The 13657-nt window shown below is 36.8% G+C and overlaps 1 protein-coding gene across 9 annotated transcripts in view; it reads left to right on the forward strand.

The window, feature by feature from the left end:
- The window catches only part of LOC128886370 (putative polypeptide N-acetylgalactosaminyltransferase 9), a 407410-nt gene that overhangs the window by 273411 nt on the left and 120342 nt on the right, over positions 1–13657 (forward strand). For all 9 annotated transcript variants that reach the window (XM_054141206.1, XM_054141196.1, XM_054141246.1 and 6 more), the window contains 2 exons: positions 1627–2438; positions 7099–7297. In XM_054141206.1, coding sequence (XP_053997181.1) covers positions 2186–2438; positions 7099–7297 — 452 coding nt within the window. In that variant the 5' untranslated portion in view covers positions 1627–2185. The remainder of the gene's footprint in view (positions 1–1626; positions 2439–7098; positions 7298–13657) is intronic.

Genomic DNA, 13657 nt, shown 5'->3' on the forward strand with positions numbered 1-13657 from the left:
AAGGGAAGTTATGAAAATCACCGGTTTTTTCGTTAATTAAATTCTGTAGCTCAAATAAGAGTCCACGGCGTTCTCATCATCCGGATCTTAATTGTACCAAGCTTTGCTTTCATAGAAAGAAGGAAAATTTAATTAAGCGAGATTAAGATGTAAGGAAAATTGCATGCTGTTTTTAAGTGTATTTTATCAATCGCAGTAAATGGAAAAATTCCTTCTTATTAAATGCATTCAGGCGTGACGGGATTAAATTACGTCTATGACTCGGTTGATACAAATTTTTACTGTAATCAGAGTTTAGTGCTCCATTTGTGAAATTATTCGTAAGTTAAGCGAATTACTCGAGTAGAAAATTTACGATAAAAATACAGGCATTCTTAATAGATAGTACTATATAATTGTTTGGAAACGTATATTGTCTATTGTTTGGGAATTAATATTTATATTTATTTTAAATGGATAGATTTAAACATGCAAACATTAAATATGTAGGCTGTAATAATATTGTTATGAATTCTAGGGCAACTTCTGCCAAGTTTGTCTTCAGGGATCATTTGACTCCTCGAATTTTAATTTGATTAAAGAGTTAAATTTGTTTGTGTTTTCAATAATATTGTTAATAGACTATTTTTAAACTGAACCTAAATTGAAGAAGGAACGTGTTAAAAAGAATCTCTTCCTAACTAGATTCAAGTCCACGCATCCTTTGATTAACTTTTAGTTTAGTTAATGAGAGTTACTCACTGTCAGGACGGCTTTCCACACGCTAAGAGAATACGAACAACCGCGTGACCGATCATCTCACCGAAATTTCTCACGCTATTATCTCACAGACGAGTAAAAGGTCGCGAGGACATTGAGAAAGGCCACGACAATTGTTGGAAAAATCGGTTAATGATTCTCTAAGAGATTGAGAAACGAAATTTTACTATAACTTAAGTTATCATCCATGACACTTGGAAATGAAGGGTTTTCCAAATTTGTTTTCAGGATTCTTCCTTTCAATGAAACACATTTTTAATCTATACATTGCCGGACAAATTTAAAGCGTTTTGCCTTGTGCGCCAAGATTTAATACAGATGTGTAATCTAGATTATTATTTCGATAATAAAAAGTGATATTAAATTTGTTATTTTAAAAAGAAAACTTACGATCTTCTTTCGCAATTATTTGTGACTCAAAAGGCTATAAGTTTATCCCTTGAGTAATTGAAATAAATTTGAAATACGAGACATCTCGTAGTTGGCAGTGAATGGGTTAAATGAAAGTACACCTGGATACAATTCAAATTAAATACAATTACAATAGAGATTTATTAAAATACAACGATTAAAATACAATTAAAATAGAGTTAGATAATGTCCTTCAAGTGTCCGCCTAACGTACACTTGAATACAATTAAAATTAAATACAATTACAATAGAGATTTATTAAAATACGATTAAAATACAATTAAAATAGAGAAAGATAATGTCCTTCAATTGTCCGCCTGACGTACTTTGTTATAGAAAAACAAAACCTTGAAGCCTCGTTCAGGAATCCCTTAAAAAAATAATTCACTCGGAAGCCATCTTCGAGTCACGTGAAACTCCTATTTACATACTAACCGTCGTCTTTTCATTTTCCAGACGCGGCCATGCGGTGACACCGGCGGGCGTCGTCGAATCAGGAAAACTACATATCAATTCATATCATTCGGAGTCGAAGCACCAGGAAGTCCCCGCGAGGTTGCACTCGTCGGACAGCTAATCACCAGCCGATTCGACGTATCGATCTCCCGTCGCTCGACCCGAGCCGTATCACGACAAATGTGGGTCCAACGATGATCCAGACGCGATCAAGTGATATCAGGTGTCGATCGAACGGGATCGACGGGAACGAGACACGCGACAATCCATTGTAACCGGATCGCCCCGCGCGCAAACCCGAACCGATAAACCCGATCGAAAAAAAATACCGGGGCCGCTGTTCTGCATATTCGGAGGACTGCGTGAAATTTCAAAGGGACGAGGACCAGAGGATCGAAGTAAAAGGATGTTGCTGAGGTAACACGATATCTCGAGCCGGCTGAAAAACGATAAGTTAATCGAACCGTGCTCGAAAGGGAGGACACAGGGGGCGACGGAGAAAGAGAGGAAGAGGATTCGGAGGAACGACACGTAAAAAAAAAAAAAAAAAGAAAAAGAAATGGGTTTCCCCAGGAGGAGATCCCTGTGGCTGAAGGTGGCCATCCTGGTCACGGCGGTTTGGGCCACCGTGTGCTTTCTGCTTTACACGGAGGATCGCGCCAACGCCGCTGTACAGGGATTGGCCCCCTCTGGCGTCGCGGCGCCTCAAATGGCCAACGGATTCGTGCCCGTTGCTGCGCCACTCAGGAAAGAGACGCCGCTTAATGGCCAGCCAAAGCAGGCGAAGGTTGTCCAGGCTGGTCCCGAGCAAGGTAATTAATTTGTTGTTAACGGGGGATCCTCGTGGGAAGAGGGATTCACGATTTGGGCTCCGGGGATCGGGCGTGCAGCGCTCCAGAAAAGTGGAAGCTTGTGTACAGTCTGCGACGAAATTGTGGAACGTGCTGCGCGTAACATTCAGAGATGTAAAAAGAGCTTTGGGATTTTATTTTTTAGTTAAAGAAATTTTTGTGGAATTTCTGCAGTTTTCTTGGTTTAGACGAAAGTGGGCCACGTTTGGAGAAAATGTTGTACTCGGAGCTATGTGAACCTGGCACACGACTTTTCAAAAATTAATTTTCTTTTATAGAGAATTATAGTATTTCGTTTGTGCTTGATTTTTTTTTTTTTTTTATTAAGTCTTCGTAAAACTCTCTGATGATGAGAATTATACGGCGTTACATGGGTAGATAATATGGATTTCTTAATTTGCGAATATTTCTCAATATTTTGTTTTATCTAATGAATATATTGGGTCTTGTAAGCAATTTATGAAGAATGTAAGCAGTGATGCTCATCGACACTCTTGTCAATTTATGATTGAAAATATGGAATCGATTAGATTAATTAATTGATTGACGAAGAGTAATTTTTGATTTTCGAAAATGAATATTTCAACATCGTACTTCTATTATCTGTTAATATCAATATTTGCCTTGGACGTTAATTTGCCAGGGAAAATGTAATAAATGCTTACGATGCCGTACATTATTGTGCATGCATGAATTGTTTCATTAATTAGATGCAATGTTTCTCAAACAGAAAGTTTAACAATGTGCAGGCAGACGTCAGTTTGTTATAAATTTGTAATTAAATTCACTGCTATATTGCGTTCTGTTCAGCAATTACCGATTTACGCATTTCTTATTAAAATATATGTTTTATTAAACCTATCTCAGACATATTGTTATACGTATTGTTATAGTCAAAATGTAATGCATTCCGTTGCAGTATTAATTAAGATCTTTGAGAATGAGGTCCGCGTGTTTCTTCTCATTTTATTTGAAGTATAATATTGTAGAAATTCTAGCGCATATAATAAGATAACGATCGTTAATTAAAAGAATTAGAGAAATCTGTTGAGCAATACAGTTTCAATTTTTACTCTCATTCGTGTCTTTCACATCTAATTATAAGCATGTGTACTTTCATTAAAGATAAAAATATATTCTATATAGATTGTGTTTAATTAAAAAAAAAAAAATCCAAAATATTTATGGAAAAACCCATTATTATGTGGATTTCTGAATATTACTCTAATAGTCCCAGTGTGATTTCATAATTAATGAAAAAATTAGTTTAATTATTTCTTGACCTGTATTTTAACATACGCGCGTCAAATCCCCTTAGACCCGCGTGCAACTCGATCAGCCACACTCGAACAAACGAAACGCGGGAAACATTCGGACGTTCTAACCCGCGAATGTTTGAATCTTACGCAGGAGTTATCATTTTTGTACGCATCAAATAATTCTAAATGCCGCGAAAAGCAAACAAAGAGGTGTCTGTTCTCCCTCCACACACAAATTTGCTATAGGATAGTGCCACCGGAACCACTCGGACCGGCTTCTATCTCACAGTTCGCACTCCAGTTAGGATAGAGCTCAATGCTCCCGACCAACCTCTAAACATTCTGGCGTCCAAGGCACGGGCCTGCTACGTAGCCTTACTGACGAGTCCACTATCGGGCCCAGGACGAAACGCTTCCTTCCTTTTCTCCTCTCTCGCTCTCCCTCTACAGGCACAATCTCCGAAATGCATCGATCTTGCTAGTTTTAGTGTTAACCCTTCGCACTCGAGCCCTTTTTTCTAGTACCTACCAGCAACTCGAGATGTTTCTCAGCATTCTATTGCCACGAATTCCAAGTTATCTAGATTTGAGAATAAAGTCACCTTTACCTCATCGACGATCGTTTCATCGACACTTCGAGCTCCAAAGAAATTAAACCTAAAGAAGGGCGAAGGGGAGCAAAATATTAGAAAGCTCAGGAAGAATTTCGAAGGTGGAAAGCCCAGGCAGCGTTGATGCACGACGCGAGTTTCACTGCGGCGAAGTTCGCAGCGACCAGGTCGGCACTAAAGCAATTTGTCGTCCTCTTTATTGCTGCACCCGTACACGCCCGGGCCCAACTTCGTCGACCGGGGTAAAATTATTTTTAGGACGAGCCAAGACGGCGAGAAAACTGGGCGAAGTCGCGCCAGCCAGCCGTATCGTACCGGCCCACTTACCGTCTAGGCTCTACCTATGCTTCGCCAATATGGCGCTGGAAAATAAAACTCGAGTTTATGCGGAAAAGCTCTTAGAACGGGAACTGCCGCCCCTTGGATATGTGAACGTTCTAAAAATTCAATTCGCGCCATCTTCTTACCCCCATTCACCCCACTCGTGCGTTTCCTCGTGCGCGCATCGACTGCTCTTCGGCGTCGTTCGCTTCCTGCGTCGAGTTCCATCGCATTTCCGGTTTCTTTGAGAACGCTAGGCTGGGCTTGAAGGACAATTTTATTAGAAAATCGAAGGCGGAACGAAGTTTCTGCCCGTTCAAATGTATGCACGCTGGGTACTTGAGGTTTCCGACGGCGGGGAATGTTTTTTTCGAGATCCCATTTAATATACTCGGTATTCCTGGCGAAGGTTCGAAAGTTATACGATGATAACGGTGTTAATATTAATTTTTAGTCGCGTATTGGATTTTTTGCAAATCATTTTTAAATGAGTAAGTAGGTACTGCAGACAATTTGTATAATATTCGTCGATACTCTTTTCAATTTGTACAGGGTAGTATTAATTTTCAACAATCTTGTGGGACAGAATTGTTTGGTATTTATCAATGTATAACCCCGCTGAAAAGTACGTGGACATTTCCTTGATAGAAATAAATATCTAATAAAAGTTGCGGATCTATTAATGCCAATTATATCATTTATGTGTTGATATGTTTATGTTGAATTAGCGAATATATTTGATTAATAGTTTTTTTTTTAATATCACATTAGTAAGGATGAAGAACTATAGAGATAACTAGGTAATGTTAAAATTTCTTTTACCAAACGTGGATACTATTAATTTTTTCATTGTAGCCGAAGTAATTATCTCACTTATTTTGTAATATTTATGCCATACATGTTTTTGGTATATTGAATATTCTTTCTGAACTTTTCGATCTAAACGATCCCATAGTTTCGCTATAAAATTGAATATGGCAGTCAAAATGTCGGAAATAAACGGGCTAGACAAAAAGCAACTGAATGCATTTGTTAATTTTTTATCCAATTATTTAGATGTAATATCATTTGGATTTATACAGATTTCAAAGTTCGTGGCAACTCGATGCGCGAGTCAAAAAATGAAGTGCATCAGAGTTCTCTACTGGCCATTGAAACTGACCAATTGCGTGAGTGGTCGAAGTCAAATACATCTGCAACATGCAAAAGAATTCAACGAGAAAGTCGGTTGCAATGAATCAACATTTGGGAAACGTTTACACACGGACTTCGCTTCTAGCACTCACGCAATTTGGCCTTTTCAAAGGCTGGTGGACGACCCTGATGCTTTTATGTTCGAGCTTTTCATCACCCGACTTGTAACGCCAGACCTAAAATCGATTGACTTCATCGATGATGGAGTCTTCACTGAATGCATTGCAAACGTAGCTGACTTTTCTGCACTACTTCCATTCAAATTTTAAACTTCCCAGCAAAATAGCAAAAATTGTAACTATTTTAAAATTAAAAAGGAAACGACAGGTTATTTCAGAAAAAATTTAAAATGTTAACAGAATAAAGAAAGAGTTTTAAAAAATATATTGAATTAAAAATTCAATTTTCCTATATTATCACGTTGAACGCCGGGTTGCTCATACGATATAGGAGAAGAAGCTTTTCACTAAGGAATTGCAACAATTAATTTTAAGGGCTAAGTGTTAATGAAAACTAATCTGGATAGAATTCGTAAATTTTACAGAGAATAGAAAAATAAGTAATACGAAAAGTGTTAAATTCCGTGTTTTCCAATTGTCTCGGGACAAACTTTTAGCCCTATACACATTTCCATGTGAATTAGTCTTCCAACCAACGCGATAATAGTATCATATGCGACTGTGCATTCAATGATATTCGTAATTTAAATTCATCGTAAATTTTGACATTTTGTTTATGTCATGGCGTCATAAGTGAATCGTTTTCTATTCAATTATTTTGTTGAAACAAAAGGTAACTATTGCTTGAATTTAAATATGAAATAATGCAGATTGGACCATGAACATTATTCTTCATATTTAAGCAATAATTCTGATGAATATCATCTATATTGTTTACATAAATTTAGTCTAACCAAAAGAGTGACAAAGATCAAAATAAATTGAAATGAACTTTATTAAAATGAAATTGTGAAAAAACATTTTGAAATATTAAGAAAATCCTATAAATTTTTGAAACGAAAATTTCTTATGCTAAGGATAATATTCGGATGATTTAATATACAGAGAATGATAATGTAGAGAAATTAATATTGAAAGTAGGTTTGGAAATATTTGATTCTCAACATTGTTCACTTAATAATAAATGTTCGAAAGTTACAACCGTGAGTTGTGTAAGAAAATTCTTTGTAGGAAATCGTTCTCGGTAATATATATTTCCTGTTTCTCTTTTTTCCAGGCGGTGGCGTGCTCGCTGCTCCTCGTGACCAGGACTCCAGCGCGCCTGGCGAGAATGGAAGGCCTGTTATTCTACCAACAAACATGACTGCCGAAATTAAAAAACTTGTCGACGACGGATGGCTTAACAACGCGTTCAATCAGTACGTCAGCGACCTGATTTCCGTTCACAGAACACTGCCGGACCCGCGAGATCCATGGTGAGTCCGATTTTCCTAAATACCTACACCCACAATTTTCAGAAACATTTCCCGGTAGATTGTTTCAGAACTTTATTTATTTAGAATACAGATTGGCCGACAAATTGAAAAAACATGCGCAGTTAAGGACGAGAAAGTCGATACAGGACTTTGGAATAGGTTTTCGAGTCGTTGGAGGTTGAAATGACGCGTTTTCAGGAACGTTTTAGAGGGAAGTAATCATGGGAAATTCAAATTTAGTGTTATGTATTTATTGAAACTAAAACTAGCAAGATCAATGCATTTATATACATACAACTAATTAGAGGATGAAATATAAATTAGAGACAAAAATTAATACTCTGTCGGGTTATTGGAGGTTGAAATAACTCATTTTCAGGAACGTGTGTTTTAGAAGGAAGTAATCATGGGAAATTCAAATTTAGTGTTATGGATTTATTGACACTAAAACTAGCAAGATCAATGCATTTATATACATACAACTAATTAGAGGATGAAATATAAATTAGAGACAAAAATTACTTATACTTTCTTGCAGTTTTTCATGGGGATCTTCTATTTTTCAATGATAACTCCTTGAGTCCTCCACTTTTTCGTGTACTTGGCGAAATTATTTTACGTTTTTGAAGTTTGAAGTTTGAACCCTACGTACGATTAGGTGAGACCAAGCGCTTGTGAGAAGACTCGCGGCATCCGTCCTTCTAGTGGCGAGGACAAGAGGTGCCACCGCAGCTATATATTCTTTCTGAATCTTTGTTCGAGCTTAGTTTCAGTTTGATTTTGGAAACACATTTTCGTATGCAATTTTGATTATGATTATTTCCATCCCTTTTCTCCTTTTCTCACTAAACTAACTAAATTTTACCCATGACAAGTATACTCGCTATGGTACGAAATACTGCCATTTCTCCATGACGAGTATACTCGTCCAACACAGCCGAGTGGTTAAACATACAACTGGCCTAAAAGTGGTTAGCATGAACGCATATTCCAAAGGGTAACATTCTAACGTTGTGCCCAGGGGGTTGCCTCGAAAAACAGGAGATAATTTCGAGCAAGCTCCAACGGTGTATTCCTCAGAACTGAACTCTCGTTACTTTGTTAGTATTTAATTACACTACACGGTAGTACGTTTGGTTCGAGTTACACCAAACATCGTATTTCACCGCGTGGAAGAGATCTCCGTTCGCGAGAAACGCGCGCGGTTCAAATGAAATATTCAAGGATTTTCCAAGGTTCGCCCCGTAGGATAATATAATACAGCGAAAATATACCCAGCGTCTTATTCGTATTACCGAGTCTACGCTCGCGGAAACCTGGGAGGAACAACTCCATTAATATGTTTCGGGTCGGAGTAATGGGGCGTTATTGCAACTTCTTGTTAACAGATTGCACAAATTACTTTCCGTTGACACGGAGAAAGTAATTTCGCCGTCCCCGTTGAAGCAGCGGGATATATGTTCCACGGTTAACTTAATCGTGGCGCGACTAATTTCTTGAGCGCGGGGTTGCGCGTTTAGCGACGGATGGTCTCCGCACGTTTGGTGATTTAATTGGCCGGGAAAATTCTTTCTTCGACGACGATTAACTTGTTATTAGACCGCGGATTTTTATGCATTTACAGGGAATTTGAATGCGCAAGAAACTGCAAAATGCGCACAGTATGCAAGAATATAAAAAAATATTGAGAGTAAAGTTCGTATTGTAATATTTGCAGAGTAAAATGAATTCCTATTCAGGTTGAATTTTTGTAGATACGTTCGCCAAGATTTTATTTCGGCTTTTAAAAAGTAACGGACTCACTCTTTATCTTGGAATCTATGCATTATTGAACAAAGTGACTCGACACAAATTTCAGGGTTCAAAAATTTCTGGTTTTCTGTAAACTTCAGGTTTGATCTTCTCCTTTTAAAGATCGAATCTGTTACTTTTTGAAAGTTCTGTATATGACTTGGGCCTCAAGCTGTAGCTATATTCGATTGTAGCTACTGTCCCATTGTAAAGAACGTAGAACGTGGAAAGTTTATTGGTACGTTTATGGTACGTGGACGAGAAGAGGTTATTTTTCAGGGTTAAGGTAGGAGTCTTTTTGCGTCCAATGGTTCTAGAATCTTTAACTAAATGTCGTTTCGACATCAATAGCTGAAGTGCCGTATACTCAGAATTTCAATTACTTGCGATAATCCGATAAAAAAATATTTTAAATAAATGTTGATCAGTTCTCGATTGGCTATATATATTAGCTATACACAAAATTTATTTATTATAATCCGTGTCAAGACGAATTCAACGACCTTGGTATGACGTTGAAGGCAAATTCAAGAAGAAGCGTGTGTAGACGCGAAGACAGAAAGGTCTTCTATGTATCGTAAAATATCAATGCAATCCAATACTGTCTAATAATGTTCAATACAAATATACTAATATTAATAGTATCTAAATGATACAAGTGTTAAATACTTTAATTTTCTTGAGCCACAAGCACATATTTTAACAACAATAAATTAAGAGAATAGCACCGAGCGTAGAAAAGCGTGGCGGTTTTCTTTCGTGTCGCTTTTCGGATCGACAAACAGGAAACGACTACCGGGCACGTAAGATCCATGAAACGCAGGGACGGGGGTTTGAAAAGCCCTATCGACGCCGTTCGACGAAATATCAAAAACCACGGCCGATTTATCGCCACCGAAGGAAAGCCTCGCCACGTATCGTGGGATCATTCTTCATAATTCCGCAATAAATCTCCGCGGTCGCCCTACGACTGGCGATTTATTCCGCAACGAAACCAGACCAGGCGCGTAGCGATATCTGGCCGACGATCGGGGGCCCTGCTCCTTCAGAAATACGAGCCGTCCATTACGACTGCGGCGCGTGCCCATTCATCATTGTTTCGCGATGTAAATGGTCTTGTATTTCAATCGTCTTAGATGTGTCGATATGAGCTGACTGACTCTATTGAAGGTTTTGGAAGTTTCGATTTACAATAGGATCGTCAGGAACAAGGAGGAGATTTTTGAGGGACAGTTGGAGGAATGATCTTGTTCGTGATGTCGCGTCGTTTGTGGTTAAACTGGGTTAAAAATTAGACCACGTTGTAATTAAATGTAGATTGTATTTATTTATTGGTATGAACTGCTGTATTTTGTATCTGTGATAGATCATTTTTGTCAAGTTGTCGTGTCGCTAGAGTTCATTATTTGAGCTTGTTACAGCGGTTCTTTCTTCGATACGCGAAGATATCGGAACAGGTGTCGAATCAATTGTGTTTTGAACGACGGTAAAATATGTTCTGTCTTAACAATTTAACGTTCGCACGTGTACTCAGTCAAATGTCGCCAGGGCCAGGAAAAAGAATGGAAATTTAAATGAAAGTGTGATTTATTTTCTATAGCCTACAAAATAAATTTTGCTCGTTTTGTAACCGTTTAAGTAATACAAGCCTTCAAATATTGCGATTTTTACACATTTTCGTGAAAATGGATTGTACATTTGAATTTTCTTCTTTGGAACTATTCAACCCATCGACCTGTTCTTTTTTTCATTTTAATCGAGAGGGATTGCTCTTTCTGAATATATTTTTATTTGGAGCAGATCTGATTTTTGCAATATTACAATCAACCGTACAGGTCGTCTATCTGATGCGGCACGAGTCGGCTGTCTTTAATATTTTATTATGACGCTAATCGAAAGAACACCAGAATGAAACTTCTATTATCTAATATCTAACTCTATCCAGGATTCGATCCTGTTATTAAAAATAAGCTTAATGGAATGTAATATTTTTCTCCTTGTTTAACAAATTTCTACACAAATAAATAGCTTACGTAACCGTCCACGGTACTTGCTAGTCGACTGCGAACGAAATCCCGGAGAAATACCTCAATTGTTCCCTACATCAATCGAAATTAACTCAATTCTGCCATCGATTAATGGGCCAATTCAAGTTAAAGGATTCCGTTTCAAGGGGTACCGTGATTCGTGAATATTCAATCGACCGACTTCCGACATATTCATTAAGTCGCAGGAAGAGAAAGTTTATCCGTAACAAATCGTTTAATTGATTTTACGGTTCACCGACGTCTCAAAGACGATTACTCGCCTTGCCATCGGGTCACGAGTTCATTAGTGCACCTCGAGGCACCTTCTCAATTATGCAAAGCAAATTGAAGGACCTTCGGCAAGTAAAATACGCTCGTCTAGAAAAAGGTAGCCGCGACAAAGGCTGCGAAAACGTTGCCACTTTTAACGAAGATGCGGGTAACTTTATAGGACGCTCGACATTTTCCGTCCACCATTTTTCTTCTCTTTCGTAGACAGAGTTTTGCGAAATTCAAAGTCCCAATTCGCAATGAAAGTATTGCTGTAATATCTGATTTCGTTTCTAGAACGTTTAATGTATATGTTTTTTATGCAATTACAAGCGTGAGATGTCTGAACTTTATAAACTTGCAGGAAAAGTAATAAAAAGTAAAAGTTAAGATATTACGTATATCCTAACTGCAGTAACTCAAGTTTAAAAGATCAAGTAACACTCCAGAGTTTCACCCTTCTGATCCAATCTATATGACTGTTAGACATGCAAAAAAAGTTTCCCACTCAAATCTTTCATAGCATTTAATAGATAATGACATGATGCATGGACCAGTAGAAAATGTTAATTCAAAATCTCGGTATGTTTAAATCATTTTTATTTAACAGTCATATCAGTATAGCATAATAGCATAATATATGACGCTAGTTAATAATAAAGAATACTCGATCCGGTATATAAAATATACAGGGTGCAACAATTCGTTACGTTTTAAGGGGTCACTCGTGTGGAAATCAATTGGAAGTAATTTTTTAGATACAATTTTTAAAATACGTGTTCTTATAACATTCTCGATGATGAATTAAATGGTGTAAAATTGAATTTGAAAAAAGAACTTTAGCGTAATTTTGAAATATAATATTGAAGGAAAATAATCGTATTTCAAAGTTTATACCCTCGTTTATTCGATTATTTTCAAAGAATATGTACAAAAAATTTTACTCGGATAAGTTCTTTGAAGGAGTTATTTTATTGTTAAGTTTAATAATTTAATGTTTACATTATATGTGCACGTATTTTTGTTTTAAATTTTTGTTTAAATACTCTCTGAAAGCTATCGGACAAATAAGTGTATGGATTTTGTGATGTAATTATTTTTTTCAAAATTGTTATCCAAAAAGATATAACAAATTTTTTTTTCGAACTTAAGTTTACACAAGTTATTGTTAAAAACCATATAAAAACATATATTTCCAAAATTTTAGTCGATAACGGAATTCTACTGTTGGAATGAAGTTTCTTAGAGGAATTAATATTGTTCGACGACTGTATAGCGAGAAGGATATTCATTATGCTATCAACTGCGAACGAATGTCTGGAGCTGATACAGACGTCTGTTCCTCGTACGAAATTGTATTATGAAATAATTAACTGGAAACCGTGCTTAATTTAATAAGGTACTTTCTTTGGAACTTTTGTTAACTAATGTCATCATAACTAGATAGGAGATAAGTTCGAGCTCGCGAACCTCGGACGAGGCTTTTACAAAATTAGTTTTCTTTCGCGCGGAGACGATCACAAGTTGAAATCTGTTTGTGCTTTTGAAGCACGAACGGCTCGTTGGTGTATCGATTCAATATTTGCACTTCAGAGACGAACCGAGAACCAAAAATTTCAAAAGTTTAATATTTTAAGTAGCTATGAAGAATATCAAATTAATTTAGGGACTAAACTTATTTTTCCAAAGTTTTTAAGTTTTTCAGATTTTAAAAAAACAGGAAGGTTGCACACCTTTGCTTCTAATTCTGGAGACGCAATAAAAAATATAAAGTTAGTTGGTTGACTGAATTTGTTAGTTACAAGTTTTCGACATTTAACCCTTTGCAGACCAAATTTTCTGATTTCAGTGCATTCTTGTCGAGCCTCACGCGACATATGGCCGCAAAGGGTTAAACTTAGGATAGTTTGTCTCGCAGCGCAACGATTCAGATATTTGCAACTAAAGAGGTTGTACTCCTGCCTCGCTTACAATTTTTAAAAATCTTTTTTGGCTTTAAGACAACCTAGATTCTGGGTTAATTAAAGAATGTTAACCTGATATTAAATGTAGTCTTAATTATTGCTATATGTTATATTTGTACATATGTAGATTATTGTTTGCATTAATTGTTTCGTTCAAAAATGGAATATTTACTACTCGTGTCATCTTTCAGGATGACTCTTCTTTAAATTTATCTGAAAATTATTTCCTTTTGGCAAAAAACAAAGTAATCCAGAATTTTCCATTTAGACTCTCAATTTTGGAAGGATAAATAAATTACAATTAATTA

This window comes from Hylaeus anthracinus, unplaced genomic scaffold (genome assembly GCF_026225885.1).
Source record: "Hylaeus anthracinus isolate JK02 unplaced genomic scaffold, UHH_iyHylAnth1.0_haploid 0, whole genome shotgun sequence".
Classification (NCBI taxonomy): domain Eukaryota; kingdom Metazoa; phylum Arthropoda; class Insecta; order Hymenoptera; family Colletidae; genus Hylaeus; species Hylaeus anthracinus.